This window comes from Pan paniscus, chromosome 1 (genome assembly GCF_029289425.2).
Source record: "Pan paniscus chromosome 1, NHGRI_mPanPan1-v2.0_pri, whole genome shotgun sequence".
Classification (NCBI taxonomy): Eukaryota; Metazoa; Chordata; class Mammalia; order Primates; family Hominidae; genus Pan; species Pan paniscus.
This window is the reverse complement of record NC_073249.2, coordinates 174450038-174476977: the sequence shown is the minus strand read 5'-3', so window position 1 is coordinate 174476977 and position 26940 is coordinate 174450038. Positions and strand designations below refer to the sequence as shown.

The following is a 26940-nucleotide window of genomic DNA, read 5'->3' as shown; positions in this document are numbered from 1 at the left end:
ACACGGAACCTAACAGGACATCCTGCAGGCACCTGAAACTTGACCTCCACTTCAGCCTCAGTACAGGGTGAGTGAGACCCATCACGCAGAACGGATGGCAGGAAAAACGGCCTACTTGACCTTAGTGCTAGGTGGATGTGGGCACACAAAAAAAACTTGGGTTTTATTTATTTATTTATTTTTGAGACAGAGTTTCACTCTTGATGCCCAGGCTGGAGTGCAGTGGTGTGATCTCAGCTTACTGCAACCTCCACCTGTGGGGTTCAAGCGATTCTCCTGCCTCAGCCTCCCGAATAGCTGAGATTAAAGGCATCTGCCACCACACCTGGCTAATTTTTTGTATTTTTAGTAGAGATGGGGTTTCACCCTCCCAAAGTGCTGGGATTACAGGTGTGACCCACTGCGCCCAGCCGACTTTTTGTTGGTTTTTTTGTTTGAGAGAGGGTCTTGCTCTGTCACCCAGGCTGGAGTGCAGTGGCATGATCATGACTCACTGCAGCCTCCACCTCCTCGGCTCAAGCAATCCTCCCACCTCAGCTTCCCAAGTAGCTGGGACTACAGGCACATGCCATCGCATTGGGCTAATTTTTAAATTTTTTGTAGAGACGGGGTTTTAATATGTTGCCCAGGCTGGTCTCAAACTCCCAGGCTCAAGTGATCCTCTCACCTTGGCCTCCCAAAGTGCTGGGATTATAGGCATGAGCCACCCTACCCAGACACTCTCGAGTTTTTACAACCATAAGCCCTTGCTTGGATTTGGAGCCCAAATTTATGTTGTATTTCCTACAATTCTCAAGTGGAGAATTTTATTTTAAAATTGGTAACAGTTGGTAGTGCCCCTAGAAGCAAAAAAAAACAAAAAACAAAACAAAACAAAAAAAACCAAATTCTAAATGAATTCAACTTCAACCCAGGCCCCAATTAACTCTCAAATAAAGGAGCATGCTGAATCCCATGCATATAGTAAAATAAAATAAAAATCAAGACAAAAAAATAAGAAAACCAAGCCACATATGCATGGGAACCAGCAGAATCAATGGTTATCAGAATCAGACCCCTAAAGACTTCAGATATCATAACTATAGGATATAGAATATAAAACAGATTCGCTTCGTCATATGTAAAGAAATAGAGAGGGCTTTGAAACTATGGGCAAGAGATTTGAGGAAGAGCAGCATCCAAATTGGATGTCTTCTGAATCTTTGTTAAAAAAACTGGGCTGGGGCGGGGCGCGGTGGCTCACGCCTGTAATCCCAGCACTTTGGGAGGCTGCAGCGGGCAGATCACGAGGTCAGGAGATAGAGACCATCCTGGCTAACATGGTGAAACCCCGTCTCTACTAAAAATACAAAAAATTAGCTGGGCGTGGTGGCACATGCCTGTAGTCCTGCTACTCGGGAGACTGAGGCAGGAGAATTGCTTGAACCCAGGAGGCAGAGGTTGCAGTGAGCTGAGATCGTGCCACTGCACTCCAGCCTGGGCAACAGAGTGAGACTCCCTCTCAAAAAAAAAAAAAAAAACAAAACACCAAAACTCTGCCCAGGTGCAGTGGCTCACACCTGTAAGCCTTTAACTTTGGGAGGCCAAGGCAGGCAGATCACTTGAGGTCAGGAGTTCAAGACCAGCCTGGACAACATGGTAAAACTCCGCCTCTACTAAAAATACAAAACTTAGCTGGGCATGGTGGCGGGTGCCTGCCTGTAGTCCCAGCTACTCAGGAGGCTGAGGCAGGAGAATTGCTAGAACCTGGGAGGCGGAGGTTGCAGTGAGCCAAGATTGTGCTGCTGCACTCCAGCCTGGGTCACAGAGCAAGACTGTCTCAAAAAACAATGACAACAACAACCTACCCCAAGACTCTAAAAGGAAGGGAAGCATCAGGAGAAGATTTAAAAATATAATTTTGCAAGTTAGTGCCAGGCGCGGTGGCTCACGCCTGTAATCCCAGCACTTTGGGAGACCAAGGCAGGCAGATCACGAGGTCAGGAGACTGAGACCATCCTGGCTAACACAGTGAAACCCCGTATCTACTGAAAATACAAAAAATTAGCTGGGCATGTTGGCGGGCACCTGTAGTCCCAGCTACTCGGGAGGCTGAGGCAGGAGAATGGCATGAACCCAAGAGGTGGAGGTTGCAGTGAGCCGAGATTGTGCCACTGCACTCCAGCCTGGGCGACAGAGCGAGACTCCGTCTCAAAAAAAAAAAAAAATAATAATAATAATAATAATTCTGCAAGTTAGAAAGACATGGAAGAGTAGCGGTTAGTGTAGTGGACTGGAGAAAGCCAAATCCTAAACCTATATTGAGGAATCTAAGAACAAATCTAAGTTACATTAAAAATCCTCAAAATGCTCAGGAGTTAGTGGTGCTGGAAAGAGGTAAAGGGGGGTTGTTTAGCTAAAGTAGGGCATTTTTTTTTTTTTTTTTTCTGAGACGGAGTCTCGCTCTGTCTCCCAGGCTGGAGTGCAGCGGTGCGATCTCGGCTCACTGCAACCTCGGCCTCCCAGGTTCAAGCAATTCTCCTGCCTCAGCCTCCCTAGTAGCTGGGACTACAGGCTCGTGCCACCGCGCCCGGCTAATTTTTTGTATTTTTAGTAGAGACGGGGTTTCACCCTGTTAGCCAGGATGGTCTCGATCTCTTGACCTTGTGATCCACCTGCCTCAGCCTCCCAAAGTGCTGGGATTACAGGCGTGAGCCACCGCACCCAGCCAAAAGTAGGGAATATTTGGTTGTGGTTGAAAGTTAAAAAAAGTTGAGCACCTTAAGAAACTAAAGATGCCTTAGATCAGGAAACAACAAAGTGTGGCTCACCATCTGTTTTTATAAATAAAAGTTTTATTGGCTGTAATCCCAGCACTTTGGGAGGCTGAGGTGGGTGGATCAGGAGGTCAAGAGATTAATACCAGCCTGGCCAACATGGTTAAACCCTGTCTCTACTAAAAATACAAAAATTAGCTGGGTGTGGTGGTGTGCACCTATAGTCCCAGCTACTTGGGAGGCTGAGGCAGGAGAATGGCTTGAACAAGGGAGGTGGAGGTTGCGGTAAGCCAAAATTGCACCATCGCACTCCAGCCTGGCGACAGAGCGAGACTCCGTCTCAAAACAAAAAAAACAAAGGAAATTTATTCTCAAGCAAAGTTTAGCAAAAAGTCTCTGGTCCTAGGAATGCCAGGCATTATTGTAGAAGGTGTCCCTTACCAAAAATAGATGATTACTATATGCATGCCAAACTGGAAGACCTCTTCTGTACCTGGCACCAGCCCCTCATTCCCAGAACACTGCCCTCCAGACAGGACAGGGGAAGCATACTGAGAAATCTGACTATTCCCATGGGAAAGGAGGAAAGACAGTGATACTGGCCCACTCAGATCATCCCACAGCAAATCTCATAGTGAATAAGCCCCACTCACATGTTCAGAGCCAGCTGTTTAATCTTCACCCTTACACCTGAGAGGACAACCAAGACAACTGTGGAAAGTCTCTAACGATGCAAGATAGAGACCAAAATCAACTGACAGAAGCATCTTGGAGGAAAACGGGAAAGGACAATTTCAAATAAATAGGATGGCATTGGCCGAGCACAGTGGCTTGCTCCTGTAATCCCAGCACTTTGGGAGGCCAAGGTGGGTGGATCACCTGAGGTCAGGAGTTCAAGACCAGCCTGGCCAACATAGCAAAACCCCATCTCTACTAAAATACAAAAATCAGCCGGGCATGGTGGCACACGCCTGTAATCCCAGCTACTCGGGAGGCTGAGGCAGGAGAATCTCTTGAACCTAGAAGGCGGAGGTTGCAGTGAGCTGAGATCACGCCACTGCACTCCAGCCTGGGCGACCGAGTGAGACGCTGTTTCAAAAAAAAAAAAGGGTGGCATAAAAAAAGGATCATTCGGAGAAAAGAAAAAGCCTCTTAGATAGTCTAGGTAGATAGCATAATAGCAAAAGTGAAAAACTCTACCCATAAAATGCCTAGATGATAACTTTGAGGATCTCTCTCCTGGAAAGCAAAGCCTGGAGACAGGCACACAATTGGCTCACCTCTTACCCCAGTCCCTAATATAGTAGCTAGTTCCAAGCAGGAGTCACAGTCATGTGCTGCTGCTACAGCCATTCAGGGTGAAGAGTGTGTCAGCAAGAGGAAACTAGAAATAAGTTTATAATTCTTTTACGTGCTGAAATACTTGTGGATGTACGGTTCTTCTTTCTTTCTTTCTGCTTGAGGCAGACATTTAACCCACTTTGTTCCTCAGCAGCCGGGGAGACTAGTCTGTGGTGAACTCTCAGGGAGCATTCTCCTATTAGACTTGGAGGGGAGGGGCATCTAATACCTCATATCTAGCCTGGAGAGTGTGCCTTGCTGGGCATGTAATAGACATGATATTGTTATATTTTCACAATGACCCTATGAGGGAAGTGCTCTCATTCTTCTTCAGAGAAGAAAACTGAGGCTCAGGAAATTTTTAAGTAACTTTCCTATAACTTTCTGCATGCCTACTAAGCGTTAAAGCCAGAATTCAAACCAGGTTTGTCTACCTGACTATATTGTCCCTTTCATCATGCAAAACTGCTTGCTCCCTGAATGAATTCATATTAGTTTGCATATAAACCCACAATATTTAGGGCCCTCTAATCATAAAATAACAAGGCTAAGGAATTTCTCATAATCTTGTCTCTCTTTTTTGATATTTTTACACGACTTTCTAAATTTCTCTCCAACCTCAGAGCACCAGCATAGGGCCTCATACCCAGCAGGTACTCAGCAAAGATGTGCTGACTGATTTATGGGTGCAGCTGGTGACTTACCTTCCTGGCTACCAGCTGGATGGCATCATCTTCAAAGGCCTTTAGATGCTTGAGCCGGGATCTTAGGATCTGCTGCAGCTGGCTATATGTATAGGGCTGGAAGCACATCCTGGTAAGACCCTGGGGAGCCAAAACAACAGAGGAATAAGTTCGTTGATTGCCCAGTGATTATCCAGGTGGAAAGTCACCCTTGGGCCCCCAAACCCAATTCCCAGGTCCCATATAACAAATTACACATTTCATACCTAGACTACCACTGCCTTTACTGACAATGACCAGTGGTGTCCTGTAGGGCAGTAGTTTTTGAACTATTTTTTCATTTCATTTAAGGACCTTTGATTCTTTTTTTTTCTTTGAGACGGAGTCTTGCTCTGTTGCTCAGGCTACAGTGCAGTGGCATGATCTCGGCTCACTGCAAGCTCTGCCTCCTGGGTTCACGCCATTCTCCTGCCTCAGCCTCCCAAGTAGCTGGGACTACCAGTGCCCACCACCACGCCCAGCTAATTTTTTTGTATTTTTAGTAGAGACAGGGTTTCACCGTGTTAGCCAGGATGGTCTCGATCTCCTGACCTCGGGATCCACCCGCCTCGGCCTCCCAAAGTGCTGGGATTACAGGCGTGAGCAACCACGCCCGGCCTAAACTGGGATTATAGGCATGAGCCACCACGCCCGGCCTAAGGACCTTTGATTCTATCAGAATCATTTGGAAGTAGATAAAAGCTGAGGTGCTTTAATTGAAGTGGGTGAGAGGATCTTCAGATCTATGCTATACATTGTCACTGCACTTGGCTTCACTTACCAGGCTCTTCATGATTTCTCATTGTGCTTCCTGCTGAACTGCAAGGCCTGTGAGGGCAGACATTGCATCTGCCTGGTTTATTGCACTATTCCAAGCACCTAACACTGCCTGGCAGGTTATAAGTGCTAAAACTTTTTTTTTTTTTGAGACAGAGTTTCGCACTTGTTGCTCAGGCTGGAGTGCAGTGGCGTGATCTCGGCTCACCGCAACCTCCGCCTCCTGGGTTCAAGAGATTCTCCTGCCTCAGCCTCCCGAGTAGCTGGGATTACAGGCATGCGTCACCACACCTGGCTAATTTTTGTCTGTTTAGTAGAGATGGGGTTTCTCCATGTTGGTCAGGCTGGTCTCGAACTCCTGACCTCAGGTGATCCACCTGCCTTGGCCTCCCAAAGTGCTGGGATTACAGGCGTGAGCCACTGTGCCCAGCCTAAAACATTTTTTTTTAAAAATAATTAAACCTCCATGGTTTGGTGCAGTTTAAAAGTCCACGAGTAGCAGAACACCAAGATATGATGTTTGCAGAAAATCATGCAATGGTTACATATTCCAACATAGAAACTACAAGCATTGCAGAAATCACATTTCTTAACGTCCCAATTTATTTTAGTATTCATTTTTGCAGAACTTTTTTTTTTTTTGGGATGGACTCTCGCTCCGTTGCCAGACTGGAGTGCAGTGGCACAATCTCAACTCAATGCAAACTCTGCCTCCGGAGTTCAAGCAATTCTCCTGCCTCAGCTTCCTAAGTAAAAATTAGCCTGGCTAATTTTTGTATTTTTAGTAGAGACGGGGTTTCACTGTGTTGGCCAGGCTGGTCTTGAACTCCTGACCTCAAGTGATCCGCCCGCCTTGGCCTCCCAAAGTGCTGGGTTTACAGGCGTGAGCCACCACACCTGGACCATTTTTGCAGAACTTCTTGGCCAAGCTTACAGATCTGCAAGAACAGCATGGGAACTGCCCTAGAACCTACCAGTCGGCTGGACACCCGGTTCATCATGATTCGCTCTGGCAGGTCCATTGTGTTGGCAATTGTCAGGACCACAAGCCGGGCCTCCTTATGAGTGGGCCAGTCAAAGAGATTGTACATTATGTCTTGTTTGTGAGTCCACAGAAGGTCGAGCTGCCAGGGAAAAGGAGAGAGGTGCAGAGTCAATCACAGAGACTGAGCTGGGGCTTCAAAATGAAGACCTATAACCACTGCTTTAGCTGCATGTTTCCCAAGTCATAGCACCAAAGCAATCCATTGACACATGCCTCTCAGCACCAGAAAATGGGCTCATATGAATGGAGAAGGGAGCCAGGACTTTCCTCCCTCCCATCCAGCACTTGCTCCTGAAGTACAGCCCTGTTTCTTCTCCTGTCCGCCCATGGGCACCTCACCTCATCCACAAGCAGGACGGTGGTTTCCTGAGGAGACCCTCGGGTGCAGAATTGCTTTGCCAGCAGTTCTGCCGCATGGTTGGCTGTTGCTTTTTGGCCTGTTAGCTTCTGCATTAGGAGAAACACAGTTGTGAGGAACTGTAAGGGTCTTACTCCCTTGGGCTTAAAGTTAAATCTGCAAATGGAGGGAGGCATTTAACCTGAGGACTTCGGTATCCTATATTCTGCCTCCCAATCTAGTCTTAACCTTAACTTGGAAGGACAAGAGAAGGCACCAAAAGATAAAGAAAGTATATGAGTTTGAAATGCAAATGAGTCACAGGCTGGGCCAGAAGCCCCCTTAAAATCACTATTACAGAATTCTATAACTGGATGTTACCTGCTCCAAAATAACAGCCCATGGACAAAAGAGCAAGGCTTAACCTCTGGCCTGCCACGGACCCCTTTTCCATGTTGCCACACTGCTACCTGTGAGCTCACAGTTTTCACCATGTGGGTAAGTACTGGCTTCCTGGCTTGTAATCATTATCCAGCTCCTAGACTTTGAAGTCTCTTAGGGTAAGAATTCTGTCTTCCTTGCCCTTGCTACCTCTACAGAAAGGACAATGCCTGGTATATCATGAACATGCAATACATGCAAAATTAAGTAACTCTTTCCTTTTTCATGTGTCACGAAGAAACAGCATTTTCCAAAAAGCCTAAACAGCTCTGCTTACCTGCAAGATTTGCACATAGACTTGGTGGGGCTCCGTCAGCTTCATGCCATTGACCTCAATGTATTGAAAGGGAGGAACATCATTGGCTTGGGCTGCCTGCTGCAGGCAGCGTATCACTTCATGAACAGTGGCAGTCTTCCCTGTCCCAGGGACACCGGAGATGTACATGCACCTAGAGCAAGAGGGGAAAACCCATGGGGTAGGTCTCAGCCAGCCACTACACGCTATAATCAGTTAGGAGTGTGGGAATGTATACTGAGGGAAGGACCGAGACCCTTGAAATGTGGAGGTGGGGGCAATAGGGACCATCCTTGGAAGCTGGTCAGAGTAGGACCTGCTTATATAGAATCATTCATTCCACAGTTTGCATAATGCTATATGCAAACTGCCTACTCAATGAAGGCCAGTTTCATTCTTTCTGAAAGGCAAAATTTCTGTTACTATAGGATTACTTTGGCAACCAATGTTTCAGAAGCTTTGGGCTTCAGCAGCGATTTGGTCTAGTCTGCTGATACTGGAGAAAGCCTGTATGGCTGAACTGTAACACCCAAGGCATTCTACTAGCAGGGGCCTTATTCCCCAAACTACCCTGCCTGCCTCACATGACTCACCCTCCGGTATGGTCAAGGAGTTTGCTTTCCACAAAATTGTAGATGTCTTGGAATTCCTGTTCCCGACAGGGAAGAGACTCAGGTACAGCAGAAACATGCAGCCTACCATTGGTGGTAAATGGAAGAAAAGGAAGACTTTAGGAACATTCCCCAACCATCTACTCATTAATCAATGGAAAATGATTATGGTTTCTTGTCTATGTTTCTACCTGAAAACTCAATTTCAAATGCTAGAGAATCCCTTCATTCTCAAATCCCTCCATTTGGCCTCATAATCCTTGGCCTCCGTTTCTCCACCCAAATCACATGGGTGGACCTCATCCCACAGGAGATTCAGATTTTGCTTGATTTCTGACAGGATCCAGACTTATATGAAAGTCTCCATATGGTTCTAAAGGGCATCAAAACAAAGAGGCACTGTCCTGACTAATCATCTTCCATCCCTGCGGAAATTATGGCAGTAGACGGGAAGGCCAATCCTCCCAGGGCCTGTCCACACTGGCTAACCCAGATGCTGCCTGAGAGGTTTCTTTTTTCTAAACATACACTCACTTTACCTAGATAGGTAAAAGTATAGACACACAGTGTATCTACCTTTATTAGGTAGACCAGTGACTGCTAATTTTATGTGAATGAAAGCAGAGGCCCCATGGTTCCTGCCTCTCTGAAGGGGAATCAAGAGCAGCAGTACCTCAGTCGGGCTTCCTCCAGCACACTGGCCGGCTCCTGGGCAGCCAGGCTTCGACTACGGATCTGAGGAGTGGCACCACGTGGCATTCTAGGCTTGAGCTGTATTGAAAACAAAGAACATATTTCACAAGGAAAAAGCAAAACACCATCCAGGACACACCAGCAAATGTGATTTGTGCTGATCTGATAAAAGGAAGAGAGGTGGTGAATTCCTCTTAGTTCCTTCCTGGATAAAGGACCATGACTCTCCCTCTCTCACCTCACATTGCATAAACTTTGTTCATCGTCCAAACATGGTTTCTTTTTTCTAATGTATGTATAGTATCAGGATTTATAACAATGTCAGTCTGAGGAAAGAATTAAGTTTGGATGAAATACTATTTAAAAGTAAAATATTATCTTGAAATACAAGAAATGTTTAAGACACCCTAACTACTCTGCCCAAATACAGAAGAGAAGAGGAGGCATAAACTAGGTTTGATTCATTAGATCTTTCCCTGGGCTTATTTGAAGATATGGCCAAGCATCAGCCCAGGACTTCCACGGCCCACGGTGCGGGATTTGGAGAAACCTTGGCAGACTTTTCCACTCCAAACCCCCAGGTCACCGCTTAGTGTAGTCTAACAGCCCTCTATCTTCTTCCTTGCTCATGGCTTGCTAGAACAAGCCTGCTGCTGCTTCCCTCATCTTCATGGCGTTTCTACAAAGCATTCCCTTCTATGGGGCATTTCACTCCACCCACCCTCTGTTTTCAGCCTGGCTAGAGAGAGAACAATCTCTCCATTTCCTCCCGAGGCAGAAAGCACTTAAACTGTTTAAAAGGCTTTACAGGCTGGTGCGGTGACTCACGCCTGTAATCCCAAAACTTAGAAAGGCCAAGAAGGGAGGACTGCTTAAACTCAGGAGTTTGAGGACAGCCTGGGCAACACAGAGGTGAAAGCCCCCTCTAAATTAGCTAGGCATGATGGCACACTCCTGTAGTCCCAGCTACTTGGGAGGCTGAGGTGGAAGGATCGCTTGAGCCCAGGAGGTTGAGGCTACAGTGAGTTGAGATTGCACCACTGCACTCCAGCCTGGGCAAGAGACAGAGCAAGAGCGTGTCTAAAAAAAAAAAAAAAAGGCCTTACATTTATTAATTTTGGAGAAAACAGAAAAGTGTTGACAAGGCCTTGCTGAGAAGGTATCAAGAAACCTGATGGGCTTCTGCCCTTTTTTATTATGCTGAAGGTACCCTACACCCTATATCCCTACTTTCGGGTGGGGGCCAGGAGACACAATCAAACCAGAGGCCTGTTAGGAACCAGGACACAGCAGGAGGTGAGTGGTGGGTGGGGTGAGCATTACCACCTGAGCTCTGCCTTCTGCTAGAGCAGCAGAGGCATTAGATTCTCATAGGAGTGCAAATCCTATTGTGAACTGTGTGTGCAAGGGATCTAGGTTGCATACTCCTTATGAGAATCCAATGCCTGGTGATCTAGGGTAGAACAATTTCATCCTGAAACCATCCCCCAAGCCCCTGCCATCCGTAGAAAATTTGTCTTCCACGAAAGGGGTCCCTGGTGCCAAAGGAGCTGGGGACTACTGATCTACTGGATTCCTTTCCCTAGAGACTTTTCTTTTTTCTTGAGATACAGTCTCACTCTGTCGCCCAGGCTAGAGTGCTATGGTGCGATCTCAGCTCACTGAAACCTCTGCCTCCCAGGTTCAAGTGATTCTCCCGCCTCAGCCTCCAGAGTAGCTGGGATTACAGGCACCTGCCACCATGCCTGGCTAATTTTTGTATTTTAATCAGAGACAGGGTTTCACCATTGTTGGCCAGGCTGGTCTTGAATTCCTGACCTCAAGTGATCCACCCACCTCGGCCTCCAAAGTACTGGGATTACACGCATGAGCCACCATGCCCAGCCGAGATTTTTCTTTGATTTCAACCCAAGCCAAATCACATCTTCATATGGAAAAATGGACATCAGCTTTAGAAAGTCTTCTAATTAAGATTTCTCAATTGTGTTCCAAAGAATAAGATGCTCTGTCAATTTAACTCTAATTCAAACATTTCTCAAGCACATTCGAACATGAGAAGATCCTGATCTGAATACCTTTTCGGTGTTCTGCTAAAGCTCCACAGGAAGCAGAAAAGATGTCCATTGATCTTCTCCTTCCATCTTGCTGTGACATGATTTGTTACCAATATGTAAGTAGCACTCCCGGTTTCTCAGGTGTATCAAGTGGGACAACAAAACTAACACCACAGCTCGGTGGCCGTACATGCGATACCCACTCTGCCAGTGCTCCGTGGGAAATGCAAACAGGAGTGGGTCTTGTACTTACTTCCCTCAGGAAGTTCAGCTCTTGGCCATCTGATTCTGTACCGTAAAAGGGACTTACCTCAAAAATCATTCTCTACTAGATTCATTTTCAGTCCTAGTGTTCACTTAGGTCCCTTTCTCCATGAATATTCCACAAAGAATAGTATTGAATATAACAGATCTGTCCTCAGATTCCAGCCGTTACTAATCTGTGACTTCAGCATTTGTAACTTTTAAACTAAGAGAGGGATGCTTCAATGGGAAGTAAACCTAGAAGAACCTTACACTCTTCTTTGGCACCTTCGTGGGGGTATGTAAGGATGACTTCAAGGAAGATCGCAGGTTCCTGGACACAGTTCTGGGTGCTCTCCTTGGAAGGGGCGGTGTGGAAGCCTCTTCTTCGTCACTGCTAGAGTCTGAAATCTCTGATGCTGGCAGAATCTCTTTCTCTTCTTGGTCACTTTTACTATTACCTAGAAACCTGAATGGTAGGGACATATTTTTTGATACTCAGTGTTCAAGTCTAAATAAGAAGAACTCTATAACATTAGTGTGGATTACAAGTATTGCAGGGTCCCTCCTGTGACCAGGCGACATGGGTGCTTGCTACCGAGACACTCTGTTAGGAGCATTATTTATATTATCTCATCAAACCCCTCAACAACTTTATGACATGTATATTATTATATTTTGTAGATGAGGAATTTCAGGCTTAGAAAGGTAATTTTGCCTTCCCAAGGTTACACAGATGGTAAATGACAAAGCCCAGGTTCAAATCCAGATCTGTCAGAATCCAAGTTCATGCTTTTAGGCACCCCATCCCACCAACAGTCTTGCTGGACATGATGATTAGGGATGGGAGTCACCTAAGCCCAGGAAGTATTTCTTGCCCCTTCAGACTAAGACAATTATTTGAAACTTAACATAATTCCAGACATGCTAGGTAAAAGGTCAATTTCAATGGATTGGCAAATAAACAGTATAAGAGGCATTAGGAGATAAGATTATAGATATCAGAGATGGCAGCAATGTTTCTCTGCCTGCCAAGGAGTAGTCTTACCGAAGCTGCTGCCTAATCCGATTCATAGTCAAGACAGAACTCTTTCTGCGGATACGATGGGGAGTAGAGGTGGCTTCATTCTGGGCTTTTGCTTCTTTTGCATCCCTGCAAGAAATCACAGCGAGGTCACGGGAAGCAGTTTTGGATACCAGAGTGTACAAAAGGCACTAGAAGATAGTCAAGTGGCCTGATTGGCTCCCAGTCTTTTTATATATACTTTGAAAAGAGTAAAACTTTCTTTCTGCTAAAAAGTTGGCAAAAAATTATAACTAAAAAGTTATAATTGAAGCTTGACTCAAACCCAGAGTTCAAAGTCTGCCTTAAGCTTATTTAAATTAGACTCACCACCTCCCCAACTAGAGACCAAAATATGCTACTCCCAGGGAGAGGTGCTTGTCCTTTTTTGTTTCTGACGCATGCATGAATTTATTATCCACACAGGCTCAAGGTTAGCAGAAATGCAGCTATATATTCAATATAAAGCATTTACTGAGCAACCTATTATGGAACAGGTGCTGAAGTTTCTAGGTAGCAAATACTACAAATTGTAACTTCTGGCTTGTTGCATTTTTATTTGTACAGCAAAGTTTGTTCTAAATGTCTTATCTTTTTGTACAGTTTGTATTTGAGAATAGTCTCCAGTTAAAAAATGAGTCCTAGCCAGAGCAATCAGAAAAGAGAAAGAAATAAAGGGCATCCGAATTAAAAAAGAGCATGTCAAACTGTTAATGTGCACCAATGATATGATCATATACCTAGAAAACCCTGAAGACTCATCCAAAAAGGTCCTAGATCTGATACATTGCTGATAGAAATCACAGATGACACAAACAAATGGAAACACATCCCATGCTCATGGATGGGTAGAATCAATATTGTGTAAATGACCACAATGCAAAAGCAATCTACAGATTCAACATATTCAGTGCAATTCCCATCAAAATACTATCATCATTCTTCACAGAACTAGAAAAAACAATACTAAAATTCATATGGACCAAAAAAGAAAGCCCACATAGACAAAGCAATACTAAGCAAAAAGAAAAATCTGGAGGCATCACATTACCTGACTTCAAACTATAACTTCAAGGATATAGTTACCAAAACAGCATAGTACTGGTATAAAAATAGGCACATAGACCAATGGAACAGAACAGAGAACCCAGAAATAAAGCCAAATACTTATAGCCGACTGATGTTCGACAAAGCAAACAAAAACATAAAGTGGGAAAAGGACACCCTGTTCAACAAATGGTGCTGGAATAATTGGCAAGCCACATGTAGAAGAATGAAACTGGGGCCGGCCATGGTGGCTCATGCCTGTAATCCCAGCACTTTGGGAGGCCGACGTGGGTGGACCACCTAAGGTCTGGAGTTTGAGATCAGCCTGGCCAACACGGTGAAACCCTGTCTCTACTAAAAATACAAAAATGGGAAGCCGAGGTGGGTGGATCACCTGAGGTCAGGAGTTTGAGATCAGCCTGGCCAACACAGTGAAACCCTGTCTCTACTAAAAATACAAAAAAATTAGCTGGGCATGGTGGCAGGTGCCTGTAATCTCAGCTACTCGGGAGGCTGAGGCAGGAGAATCGCTTGAACCCAGGAGGCGGAGGTTGCAGTAATCCGAGATCGTGCCATTGCACTCCAGCCTGGACAACAACAGCAAAACTCTGTCTCCAAAAAAAGAAAAAAAAAAAAAAAAAGAAGAAGAAGAAAGAAACTGGATCCTCATCTCTCATCTTATACAAAAATCAACTCAAGATGGATCAGAGACTTAAATCTAAAACCTGAAACCATAAAAAATCTAGAAGATAACAGGCAGGCGCAGTGGCTCACGCCTGTAATCCCAGTACTTTGGGAGGCTGAGGCAGGTGGATCAGAAGGTCAGGAGTTCGAGACCAGCCTGGCCAATATGGTGAAACCCCGTCTCTACTAAAAATACAAAAATTAGCCAGGTGTAGTGGCTCGCGCTGGTAGTCCCAGCTACTCAGGAGGCTGAGGCAGAAGAATTGCTTGAACCCGGGAGGCAGAAGTTGCAGTGAGCTGAGATCATGCCACTGCACTCCAGCCTGGGCGTCAGACAGAGTGAGACTCCATCTCAAAAAAAAGAAAAAAAATCTAGATGATAACATTGGAAAAAGTCTTCTAGACATTGTTAGGCAAAGAATTCATGACTTAGAACCCCAAAAGCAAATGCAACAAAAACAACAATAAATAAATGGGACCTAATGATACTAAAAAGCTTCTGCACAGCAAAAGAAATAATCAGCAGACTATAAACAGACAACCCACAGAGTGGGAGAAAATATTTGCAAACTATGCATCCAACAGAGGACTAATATCCAGAATCTACAAGGAACTCAAACAAATCAGCAAGAAAAAAACAAATAATCCCATCAAAAAGTGGGCAAAGAGCCGGGTGCGGTGGCTCGCGCCTATAATCCCAGCACTCTGGGAGGCTGAGATGGGTGGATCACTTGAGATCAGGAGTTCGAGACTAGCCTAGCCAACATGGTGAAATCCCACCTCTACTAAAATACAAAAATTAGTCGGGCGTGGTGGTGAGTGCCTATAGTCCCAGCTACTCAGGAGGTTGAGGCAGGAGAATTGCTTGAACCCAGGAGGCAAAGGCTGTAGTGAGCCAAGATCGCACCACTGCACTCTAGCCTGGGCGACAGAGCAAGACTCCCGCTCAAAAAAAAACAAAAGGTAAAAAAAAAAAGTAGGCAAAGGACATGAATAGACAATTCACAAAAGAAGATACAGAAACAGCCAGCAAACATATGAAAAAATATTCAACGGCACTAATTATCAGGGAAATGCAAATTAAAACCACAATGAAATACCACCTTATTCCTGTTAGAATGGCCATAACTTAAAAAAATCAAAAAATAATAGATGTTGGTGTGGATGTGGTGAAAAGGGAACACTTCTTCTTTTTTTTTTTTTGAGACGGAGTCTCGCTGTCGCCCAGGCTGGAGTGCAGTGGCGCGACCTCCGCTCACTGCAAACTCCGCCTCCCAGGTTCACGGCATTCTCCTGCCTCAGCCTCCCAAGTAGCTGGGACCACAGGCGCCCACCACCAAGCCCGGCTAATTTTTTATGTTTTAGTAGAGATGGGGTTTCACTGTGTTAGCCAGGATGGTCTTGATCTCCTGACCTTGTGATCCGCCCGCCTCAGCCTCCCAAAGTGCTAGGATTACAGGCGTGAGCCACCGCGCCCAGCCAGAAAAGGGAACACTTCTACACTGCTGGTGGGAATGTAAACTTGTACAACCACTATAGAAAACAGTGTGGAGACTCCTTAAATAACTAAAAGTAGATCCACCATTTGATTCAGCAATCCCACTCCTGGGTATCTACCCAAAGGAAAAGAAGTCATTATATTTAAAAAAAGACACATGCACACGCATGTTTATAGCAGCACAATTTGCAATTGCAAAAATATGGAACCAGCCTAAATACCCATCAACCAACGAGTGGATAAAGAAAATGTGGTATATATTTACCATGGAATACTACTCAGCCATAAAACAATGAAATAATGGCACTTCCAGCAACTTGGATGGAGATGAGACCATTATTCTAAGTGAAGTGACTTGGAAATGGAAAACCAAATATCATATGTTCTCACTTATAAGTGGGAGCTAAGCTATGAGGATGCAAAGGCATAAGAATGATATAAGGGACTTTGGGGACTCAGGGGGAAGGGTGGAAGGTGGGTGAGGGATAAAAGACTACATATAGGGTACAATGTACACTGGTCAGGTGACAGGTGCACCAAAACCTCAGAAATCACCACTTAAGAACTTATCCATGTAACCAAAGACCACCTATTCCCCAAAAACTATTGAAATAAAATGAAACAACAACAATGAAAAACTGCTTTAAAAAATGACTGTTAAAAAAGTGTGGCAAAAAGCCACAGGAAATAATGAAATCCCAAACTGGATAGCAATGCAGGTTTGGGAAGTTATCTTCTATAGCAATGATCCCCAAATAACAGCTCGGTATACTGGAACCATCTGAAGAGCATTTCCAAATACAGATTCCTAGGGCCAGTGCTTGGAGTCTGACTCACTAGGTGTGGGAAGAGGCCTAGAAATCTGTATTTTAAGAAAGCTCCCCAATACTTCTGTGACATAGGTTTTTCAACTACTGTTCGAACTTTTTTGACTATGACTCACACACTTCACATGATGTGAAGGATTTCAATTTGCTCTGTGGGTAATGTCCCTGGTCACCTCTTTTTGATGTTTTCTGGTTTCAGAATCACGGATGGCACCACTGAAGATCTCTGTCCCCCACTGATAGGGGTAAGTGTTCTCTCCTCTCTAATGTCTATGGTTTTCGAAGCTGGAATTCGGGTTCTCAGGATTATGCGATGTTCAGATGAAGCCTTCTTGTCATCCTCAGTATAAGAGAGTCCAGTCTCTCTGGTTTTCTCTGGGGCTTTCAGAGCTAGAGACAAGGTTTGAAGTTTATCAGGCTGAGATCTCTTAGAAGTTGAGGTGATCTCCGAGAAGGCCACTTTCCGTTTTATTCTTCCTGGAGAATCCAAGGAGGCACATGAAGTCTGCTGGGACATCTGAGGGTTACCTAAGTCCAAGAGAAATCATCACAATGTGTAAATTTTTTACCTAACAATATACAAACCCACAATCTCATCACAGCCAAATTCAGCCACTGAGTTATATGTAAAACAGGAATTATCTATATTTTTAATCATTCCAGGCTTTCTTTCTCCAGCCCAGGTAGCTCTAATAATTTTTCATCTCTCACCTAAATTTTAGGAGTGATTTTCCTAGTTAGAACCATAAGTCAACTTTTAAGTCAGCTTTTGCAGATAAATGGAGTGTTCTCTCATCTCTAACAGGTTTCCCTGAAATAACCTATCAGAATAGTGGGTCTCAATCAGGGATGACATCGCACGCCTTCAACCCTAACTCAATGACATCTGAAGAGATTTATACTAGAGATGCTATCAAGTAACAATGAGGCCGAGATTTTTCTTAACCCAGATTATATCTGCCAATGGAGAGAAGTGGGGTTCCTGGGGACAATCCACTGGGTTCTGTGAATACACAAAACTGTCTGGAATTGCTCCCTTGTCACGAGGACCACAGCACCAAGGACCCCAGCTGCTCATTTGCAGCTACCAACTGAGCAGTTAAAAAGGCAGGCGTGTGCCACGGGCTGAGGTTAAGCAAAAGCTGAATGAGGCTCAATCCTGGTTCCAACACAAAAAACACTCTAGTCTAACAGATGATACACATGACTGCCTATTATATTATATAAAGTGAAATAAGTGTCCAGAAGCACCTGAGTGCTCATAAAGATGGCTTTTGAGATATACCTTGAAAGAAAGGTAAAATTTCAACAGAGTTGAAAAGAGGAAGAAGAGGGGACATATGAGGAACTAAAGAAAAAAAAAAGAAAAACTCCCTTGTTTCTTTCTTTTTTCTTTTTTTCTGAGACAGAGTCTCGCTCTGTTGCTCAGACTGGAGTGCAATAGCGTGATCTCAGCTCACTGCCACCTGTGCCTCCCAGGTTCAAGTGATTCTCCTGCCTCAGCCTCCCAAATAGCTGGGATTACAGGCATGCGCTGCCACACCTGGCTAATTTTTTGCATTTTTAGTAGAGACGGGGTTTCACCATGTTGGCCAGGTTGGTCTCAAATGCCTGACCTCAGTTGATCCACCCGCCTCGGCCTCCAAAAGTGTTGGGACTACAGGTGTGAGCCACCACGCCCAGTCAGCCCCTTTATTTCTGAAGATGATATTACAGATTAGTTGATATTTGTGCTGCATTTTCTAAATGTTTTATACATTTATATTCAGCTCCTAAAACACATACTGTACTATAGAGCTATCAAGAATACAAGTAACTTATACTTGAACTTGACACCTACACAAAACATTCAAAAAAGGATGAATGACTACAATAAGATGAGGATGAGCTCTCAGAAAGGCTGTGGGGTGAGTTTCAGATACATTGTAAGGGGAAAAAGCAAGTTGGAAAAGAATATATCCAGTATACTACCCTTTTGGTAAGAAAACGAAAAATAAAAATATATGTGTGTCTGCATATAGGTATACATATATGTATATGTATCTGCTGATTTTTCCAAAACGAAACATAGGAAAGATAAACCAGAAAGTAAAACAATTAATTAACATATAGAAGGTGGAGTAAGCAGGGTTGGAGGGCAAGGAAAGGAGTAGTGCTTTTCTGGGTACATTTAAGTAGTTTTGACTCAAATGATATTAATGTTTCACATATTTAAAAAATTAAATAAAAAAAGGGAGAAGTCCTAAAATTAAACACAAACTTTGATAGTTGGGCATGGTGGCTCATGCCTGTAATCCCAGCACTTTGGGAGGCCAAGGCGGGTGGATCACTTGAGCCCAGGACTTTGAGACCAGCCTGGGCAATATGGCAAGACCCTCTTGCTACAAAAAATTAAAATAAAATTAGCCAGGCATAGTGGTACACACTTGTAGTCCCAGCTACTTGGGAGACTGAGGAAGGAGGATCATTTGAGCCCAAGAGGTCAAGCCTACAATAAGTCGTGATTGTGCCATTGCATTCCAACCTGGGTGACGCAGCAAGACTCTGTCTCAAAAAACAAAAACAAAAAAACCCAGAAAATGGAGCCAAGTGCAGTGATGTACCCTTGCAGTCCCAGCTACTGGGGAGGCTGAGGCAGGAGGATTGCTTGAGCATGATCACTTGAGTTCCAGGCTATAGTGCACTGTGATCACTAACTCAATACTTTCCCATAAATTATCATTTTTATCACATAACCCTTTAGCCCCAGTATTGACCACTGTGATCCATTCCACAACTTACTGCCAAGCTCCAGCCTCTTTCTGGCTCTTGGGGTAAGAGGATGGGTAGGAGTTTGGCGAGATTTGGAGGCGGAGTGCCTTGATTCAATCCTTTTGGCCACATGTTCTGCTGGGGTCCAAGAAGGGCTCTCTGCACTCTTACTCTTGGCTCTCACGGGTTTCTGGCACTTGGCTGCACTCTCTTGTGGTTTATTCAACTCCGCAAATAGTTCTGAGGAAAGTGGCCTGAATTTCTTCTCATTCCAGGATAGTTTCACAAAGAGTGTCTTCTCATTTTTCAGATTCGTCGGTACCACATCCTTTGGGGCTAAAGGTATCACCTGAATTTAGGAAGTATAGATAAGTAGGAAGAGATGAGCCCCAAGAGAGCCAAGGAGTATTCCATCAGAGCTACAATTAAAAACATTGAAGTCCATATCTGTACCTAAAATGTTACCTTTCCAATCTAAAGATGCATAGACATGGCATAGCATATTGCTAGAAAAACACATAATAATGAATATTTACTGAGTATTTACTCATTTTATCATTAATCACTTTAAAGACATCAATGAAATAAATTATTCCTTTCATTTCATTTTAAAAATGTTTATTGTTCATCTCTCAATTCCTATTATTATCACCCTAGTTCAAATATGCATCCTCTCACTCCTGGGTTATTTTCACAGATTCCTCCTAGCTGATATTCTTATACCCTACCATTGCTTTCTTTTCCAGTCCATTCTGTTCGCCTATGCCAAGTTTCCCCACAAACTTATCTAAACATGCTCGCCTGCTCAACAGCCAATAATGGCTCCCACTGTAGCAAGACCAAATTACTTAAACTAATTTTTCAATGCCTTCTAAGATCTGGCCTCATTTTACCTACAGAGTGCGCAATACTCCTTGAAGAGGTCTTGTCACAGTCCTGCTATTCCCACCACTGTGCTCCTGCCCAGATGCTCCAAGCCCTGTGCCTCTCCGCGTATACTCATCCTGCTGCCTCAACTTTTGCATCTGCCTCACACTCCTTTAGCTTTCTCTCCTTCACTCATTTAACTCAAAGATAAATTAAGATAATCATGCCAGACGAGAGTCTCTACCCTAACGCTCAATGAACCACATAATCAGCATACAACCACACCTCACATCACAACCTAATCCCATGTTGGGGAGCCTGAAGTCACTTCAGGAAAAACTCATAACCAGTGACTTACCTCAGCCTGCAAACCAGCCGCTCATTAGCACATGATTTATTAAGAAATCCTGTCATACAAATTTGTCTGTAGCAACTAGCACTCTTTGTACTGATTTACTCAAGGTGCAGTCCTCGTTTAAGCCAGCATATTCAGCCTCACAATGCTTTATGCATGCCACAGTCATAGCTAAATATAACATCCCCCTGAGATACATCTGCTAATTCCTGCTCATCCCTCAGGTCACAACCCAAATGTCACTTCTTGTAGGAGGCTCCTAACACATGATACGTGCTCTCAATAAATATCTGTTGAGATGAAACAGACAGGCAAGCACAGAAGATGACAGGAAATAATGCATTCCCTATGGGGTATTAGAGCCGGTAATATTTCTGGGGTCATGAAGTTCAGGAGGCAGACAGAAATAAGCTTCAAGGTAGAACCAAGGATGGTGGCATCACCTACCCGAACAAGGCCAATGATGGTCTCCGCATTAATGTTGCTGTCACAGGCCGGGTAATCATACCAGAATATTTCCTGTGCACCAGGCTTCCGGCCCAACAAATGCTGTTTACAGGCAGGGACTTCACAGAATCGGACAAACCACTGTACTCGAGCACGTTTCTTAGGAGGAGGATAAGAATCTAGAAAGAATTTGGTGGAAAGGGAAAGGTTAAGACAACTCAAGGACACTTTACTGAGCAATTCCTATGTGCCAGACACTGTGCTTAGCCCTTGACATGTGTGGTTTTGTTTTTTGTTTTTTGAGACAGAGTCTCTGTCACCCAGGCTGGAGTGCAGTGGCCCCATCTTGGCTCACTGCAACCTCTGCCTCCTGGGTTAAAGTGATTCTGCTGCCTCAGCCTCCTGAGTAGCTGAGATTACAGGCACCTGCCATCCTACCTGGCTAATTTTTGTATTTTCAGTAGAAACGAGGTCTCACCACGTTGGCCAGGCTGGTCTCAAACTCGTGACCTCATGTGATCTGCCTACCTTGGCCTCCCAAAGTGCTGGAATTACAGGCATGAGCCACCACCTCCCGCCAAAATTTTCTTTTTTTTTTTTGTGACGGAGTCTTGCTCTGTCCCCCAGGCTGGAGTGCAGTGGCGTGATCTCGGCTCACTGCAACCTCTGCCTCCCTGGTTCAGGAGATTCTCCTGGATCAACCTCCCGAGTAGCTGGGACCACAGGCCTGTGCCACCACGCCTGGCTAATTTTTATATTTTTAGTAGAGATGGGGTTTCACCATGTTGGCCAGGCTGGTCTCAAACTCTTGACCTCAAGTGATCCGCCCGCCTTGGCCTCTCAAAGTGCTGGGATTACAGGCATGAGCCACCATGCCTGGCCCAACATGTGTTATCTTTTATTTTATTTTTTTTTTTTGAGACGGAGTCTCACTCTGTCACCTGGACTGGAGTGCAGTGGTTTGATCTTGGCTCACTGCAAGCTCTGCCTCCCAGGTTCACACCATTCTCCTGCCTCAGCCTCCCAAGTAGCTGGGATTACAGGCGCCCGCCATCACGCCCAGCTAATTATTTTTTTGTATTTTTAGTAGAGACGGGGCTTCACCATGTTAGCCAGGACGGTCTCAATCTCCTGACCTCGTGATCTGCCTGCCTCGGCCTACCAAAGTGCTGGGATTACAGGCATGAGCCACCACACCTGGCCGATCCTTAATCCTTCTAATAACCCTACAAGGTAGGTACTACAGCTATCCCCCTTTTCAGGCAAAGAAATCAAGTGACGGGGACCTTAAAGAGTTTGTCAAAGGTCACATGACCAACTGCAGCAATCTACTTCCAGCCCACACACCCGCTCTTCTGGGATTGCTCCATTTCCTAATGGTGCTATCAGCCGGCAAAGGAATGACAAAAAGGCCTCTGAGAGGAGCTACTCTAAACACAGGCAATGAACAAATAAAAATCAGTGACTATAAAGACAGCATCAAACAGCAGCAAAACAAAAATCCTAGCAAGAATTATAGCATCAGGCTGGGTGCAGTGGCTCACGTCTGTAATCACAGTACTCTGGGAGGCCAAGGCAGGCGGATCACTTGAGGTCAGGAGTTGGAGACCAGCCTGCCCAACATGGTGAGACCTCATCTCTGCTAAAAATACAAAAAATTGTCCAGGCGCGGCGGCTCACGCCTGTAATCCCAGCACTTTGGGAGGCTGAGGCGGGCGGATCATGAGGTCAGGAGCTCAAGACCATCCTGGCTAACACGGTGAAACCCCGTCTCTACTAAAAATACAAAAAATTAGCTGGGCATGGTGGCGGGTGCCTGTAGTCTCAGCTACTCGGGAGGCTGAGGCAAGAGAATGGCTTGAACCCGGGAGGCAGAGCTTGCAGTGAGCCGAGATGGCACCACTGCACTCCAGACTGGGCAACACAGCGAGATTCCGTCTCAAAAAAAAAAAAAAAAAAGAAAGAAAAAGAAAATTAGCTGGGCATGGTGGCAGGTGCCTGTCATCCCAGCTACTTGGGAGGCTGAGGCAGGAGAATTGCTTGAACCCAGGAGGTTGAGGCTGCATGAGCTGAGATTGTGCCACTGCACTCCAGTCTGGGTGACACGGCAAGATTCTGTCACACACAGACACACACACACACACACAAAATAATTACAGCATCAACCACTGAGATGACTTCTGGCAAATGCTTGCAATCTTCAGCTTTATTATTACAGCATACGATTAGTATCACTCCATACCAGCAATAGCTCCAACCGAAAGAACACTCACTAGTGCCTCATCATCATCATCATCTCTTCCCTGCTTAGCTTTCTTCAGAGAAAGACTAAAGCCATCCAATGGAGCACCAAGAGAGGATTCTAGAATCTATACACCAAAGCCCATGATTCTGATGTGCTGCCTCTACTGGACATTAGTTTGATGAGGTTTTTCTCCATACTTCTAAGTATGTCAAAGAGAAAGTATGTCCAAAATCCTCCTTATCTATGTGCAGTACTCTCCCCTTATCTGCTGAGGGTACACGCCAAGACCAGTAGATGCTTGAACCTGCAGATGCTGCCACTAACCCTGTATATGCTATGATTTTTCCTACACATACATACTGTACAGCACGGATACACTGGACAAAGGGATGACTCACATTTCAGGTGGGACAGCGTGAGATTTCACCACATTACTCACAATGGCACACAATTTAAAGCTTATGACTTGTTTTTTTCTGTAATTTTCCATTTAATATTTTTGGACTATGGTTGTTGTCAGGTAACTGAAATCGCAGAAGTTGAAACCACGGATAAGGGGGACTATAGTAATATAAAACATCTTTATCCACTCAGTCTATCAGTTCCTTCTCTTGGGCATACAGACTACCACAGGATTACCTAATGACCATGCCCTTCTTCTGTCTCTTGAACGAGGCAGTTTTAGATAGTTTCAAATTGCTATCTTCCTAATCCTCCTTGTGGAGCTGTGCCCCGCTCCCACGTTTCTGTGCTCTCCTCTTGTTTTGCAGAGGGTTAGAAGGTCAGCAAATCAGCTAAAGCTTTCAATGTGGGCTTGTAGGCTCTGGTTGATGCCACCTTCCCTTTTGTTCCTCCAGCCTAGGGGCAGCAGTGGCTTCCTGCACTTACTCATCTCTGGTAAATGTCACCTTTTCTTCTAGCCTTTCCAACACTAACACACAAGTTCCTCTGGGTAAAATATCTTAAGTGTTTTTGTTTTCCCTGACTGAAACCCCAATTGCTACACCTTCCAAATCCAACTTACCTCTTCACTTGTAATGAAGTAGCACTTGCAAAATATATTACTAACCTTCATGCCAAAACTAAAGGACACATCTCTATGATAGTACAAATTACCTGTTTTTTCCTTCTCCCTTTCCCCCAAATTCATCCATTCTCTCCATCCCCCCCAATTCTGCCTTAATAGCCTTGCTTACTCCCCAAAATAATGAAAAAGTTAAATTATTGAGCCTTCCAGTTCCATTTTACTCAATACTGCTTTGGTGAGTAAAGAAATTTTCTAGATGGAAGAAGACACAGCTAGTTTTTACGTGATCCCACCTCAGTCTAATGTGCCCTGCACACTGCTGTGAACAAAAGAATCCACAATCTCCCCACCTCCCAATCATTCATGACAAGGAACGGTTTATTATTCCAGTCCCAAACTCACCATCTTCGAACAACTCAAGCAATTTAGCAACATACGGGTTTTCATCATCATCCCCTTCAATCAACACAAACTGTCCAATCTGGATGTGAATCTCGGTGGAACAACCTTCTGTTTTCACACACATTTCTCTAGGAAGTAACAGAGAAGCACATTATGAAATAACCTAAAGTGGGTCAAGCTCTTCAGATCCCCTGGGCACAAAGGAGAGGGCTCTCCAATCCTGATTTCTTTCTGCTGACCAACTCTCCTACTGGGAAACCAATTCGCCCAGTTATATTTAAGAATAGGCAAAATGGGTTGAATGAATTGTTTTAGCTGAGTAATGAATCCAAAGGTCTTATTAGGAACCCTAATTCCTCTCAGTTATTGACAAAGAACAACAAATGCTTCCCACAACAAATGTTTCCCAAGGCTGTCAAGCTGCCCAATAACAATGTCAAATTGTCAGAAATCTCCAGGGCTGGGAAAGACATAGTAAAAACATCTATCATCTCATTTTCATCAAAAGTTATATAGAACTCACCTTAAATAGACATGACATTATCCTACATACAAAATTTTATGAGCCTGCCATAATTTTGCTCCATCACTAACTGCTATATTTATCCCACCATCTTCTTGCATCAAACAAAACCCTCCTTACAATCAGTTCTAATCTCCTGTTCATTCATCGTCAATCCGTAGTAATTAGAACAGGCTAGATACAAGTTGACTGTTTAGCTTGAGAAGCTGTATTTCCAGGACAACCAAAGGACCCCATCACTCACCTATAAGTTTGGTAGTGCAGTTTTCGATCCAACAAGGGCCTGCCAACCCATGAATAAGTTTTTCTGGTCTTCAGCCTTGTGGGGTAGTGTGCCATGGCTTCTGTGGAAGAGTCCAAACTGAGTTACCATGATAAATATTTGGTATTTATCTGATGGATTCTAAGACATAGTCAGTCCCTCCCTTCAAATGAGGTCAGACTTATTTTCTGCCCCTGCTACACTCCCATACATTTTAGACTAAGAAAACATTTTTTTTTTTAATTTTTTTTTTTTTTTTTTTTATTGATCATTCTTGGGTGTTTCTCGCAGAGGGGGAACTGGCAGGGTCACAGGACAATAGTGGAGGGAAGGTCAGCAGATAAACAAGTGAACAAAGGTCTCTGGTTTTCCTAGGCAGAGGACCCTGCGGCCCTCCGCAGTGTTTGTGTCCCTGGGTACTTTAGATTAGGGAGTGGCGATGACTCTTAACGAGCATGCTGCCTTCAAGCATCTGTTTAACAAAGCACATCTTGCACCACCCTTAATCCATTCAACCCTGAGTGGACACAGCACATGTTTCAGAGAGCACAGGGTTGGGGACAAGGCCACAGATCAACATGATCCCAAGGCAGAAGAATTTTTCTTAGTACAGAACAAAATGAAAAGTCTCCCATGTCTACCCCTTTTCACACAGACACAGCAACCATCCGATTTCTCGATCTTTTCGCCACCTTTCCCCCTTCTTTCTATTCCACAAAACCGCCACTGTCATCATGGCCCGTTCTCAATGAGCTGTTGGGCACACCTCCCAGACGGGGTGGTGGCCGGGCAGGGGCGCCCCTCACCTCCCGGACGAGGCGGCTGGCCGGGCGGGGGGCTGACCCCCCCACCTCCCTCCCGGACGGGGTGGCTGGCCGGGCGGGGGGCTGACCCCCCAACCTCCCTCCTGGACGGGGCGGCTGGCCGGGCGGGGGGCTGAGTCCCCCACCTCCCTCCCAGACGGGGCGGCTGAGTCCCCCACCTCCCTCCCAGACGGGGCGGCTGGCCGGGCGGGGGGGCTGACCCCCCCCACCTCCCTCCCGGCCCGGGCGGCTGGCTGGGCAGAGGGGCTCCTCACTTCCCAGTAGGGGCGGGCGGGCAGAGGTGCCCCTCACCTCCCGGACGGGGTGGCTGGCCGGGTGGGGGGCTGAGCCCCCCACCTCCCTCCCGGACGGGGCGGCTGGCCAGGCGGGGGGCTGACCCCCCCACCTCCCTCCCGGATGGGGCGGCTGGCCGGGCGGGGGGCTGACCCCCCAACCTCCCTCCCGGATGGGGCGACTGGCTGGGCAGAGGGGCTCCTCACTTCCCAGTAGGGGCAGCCGGGCAGAGGCGCCCCTCACCTCCCAGACGGGGCGGCTGGCCGGCTGACCCCCCCACCTCCCTCCCGGACAGGGCGGCTGGCCGGGCGGGGGGCTGATCCCCCAACCTCCCTCCCGGATGGGGCGGCTGGCCGGGCGGGGGGCTGGGCCCCCCACCTCCCTCCCGGCCAGGGGGCTGACCCCCCCCACCTCCCTCCCGGACGGGGCGGCTGGCCGGGCAGAGGGGCTCCTCACTTCCCACTAGGGGCGGCCGGGCAGAGGCGCCCCTCACCTCCCGGACGGGGCAGCTGGCCGGGTGGGGGGCTGAC

General features: G+C 45.7%; 1 protein-coding gene across 2 annotated transcripts in view; it reads right to left on the bottom strand.

The window, feature by feature from the left end:
* The window catches only part of ORC1 (origin recognition complex subunit 1), a 36014-nt gene that overhangs the window by 4043 nt on the left and 5031 nt on the right, over positions 1-26940 (bottom strand). The window contains exons 2-14 of one of the 2 annotated variants that reach the window (XM_008967914.4): positions 25296-25395; positions 24529-24656; positions 20855-21033; positions 19216-19534; positions 16608-16962; positions 12364-12468; positions 11589-11784; positions 8999-9096; positions 8308-8409; positions 7697-7868; positions 6981-7088; positions 6571-6720; positions 4802-4921 (exon numbers count right to left, since the gene is read on the bottom strand). In XM_008967914.4, the coding sequence (XP_008966162.4) occupies positions 4802-4921; positions 6571-6720; positions 6981-7088; positions 7697-7868; positions 8308-8409; positions 8999-9096; positions 11589-11784; positions 12364-12468; positions 16608-16962; positions 19216-19534; positions 20855-21033; positions 24529-24656; positions 25296-25390 (2127 nt within the window). In that variant the 5' untranslated portion in view covers positions 25391-25395. The remainder of the gene's footprint in view (positions 1-4801; positions 4922-6570; positions 6721-6980; positions 7089-7696; positions 7869-8307; positions 8410-8998; positions 9097-11588; positions 11785-12363; positions 12469-16607; positions 16963-19215; positions 19535-20854; positions 21034-24528; positions 24657-25295; positions 25396-26940) is intronic. The other variant, XM_008967915.4, reaches the window with a different exon arrangement.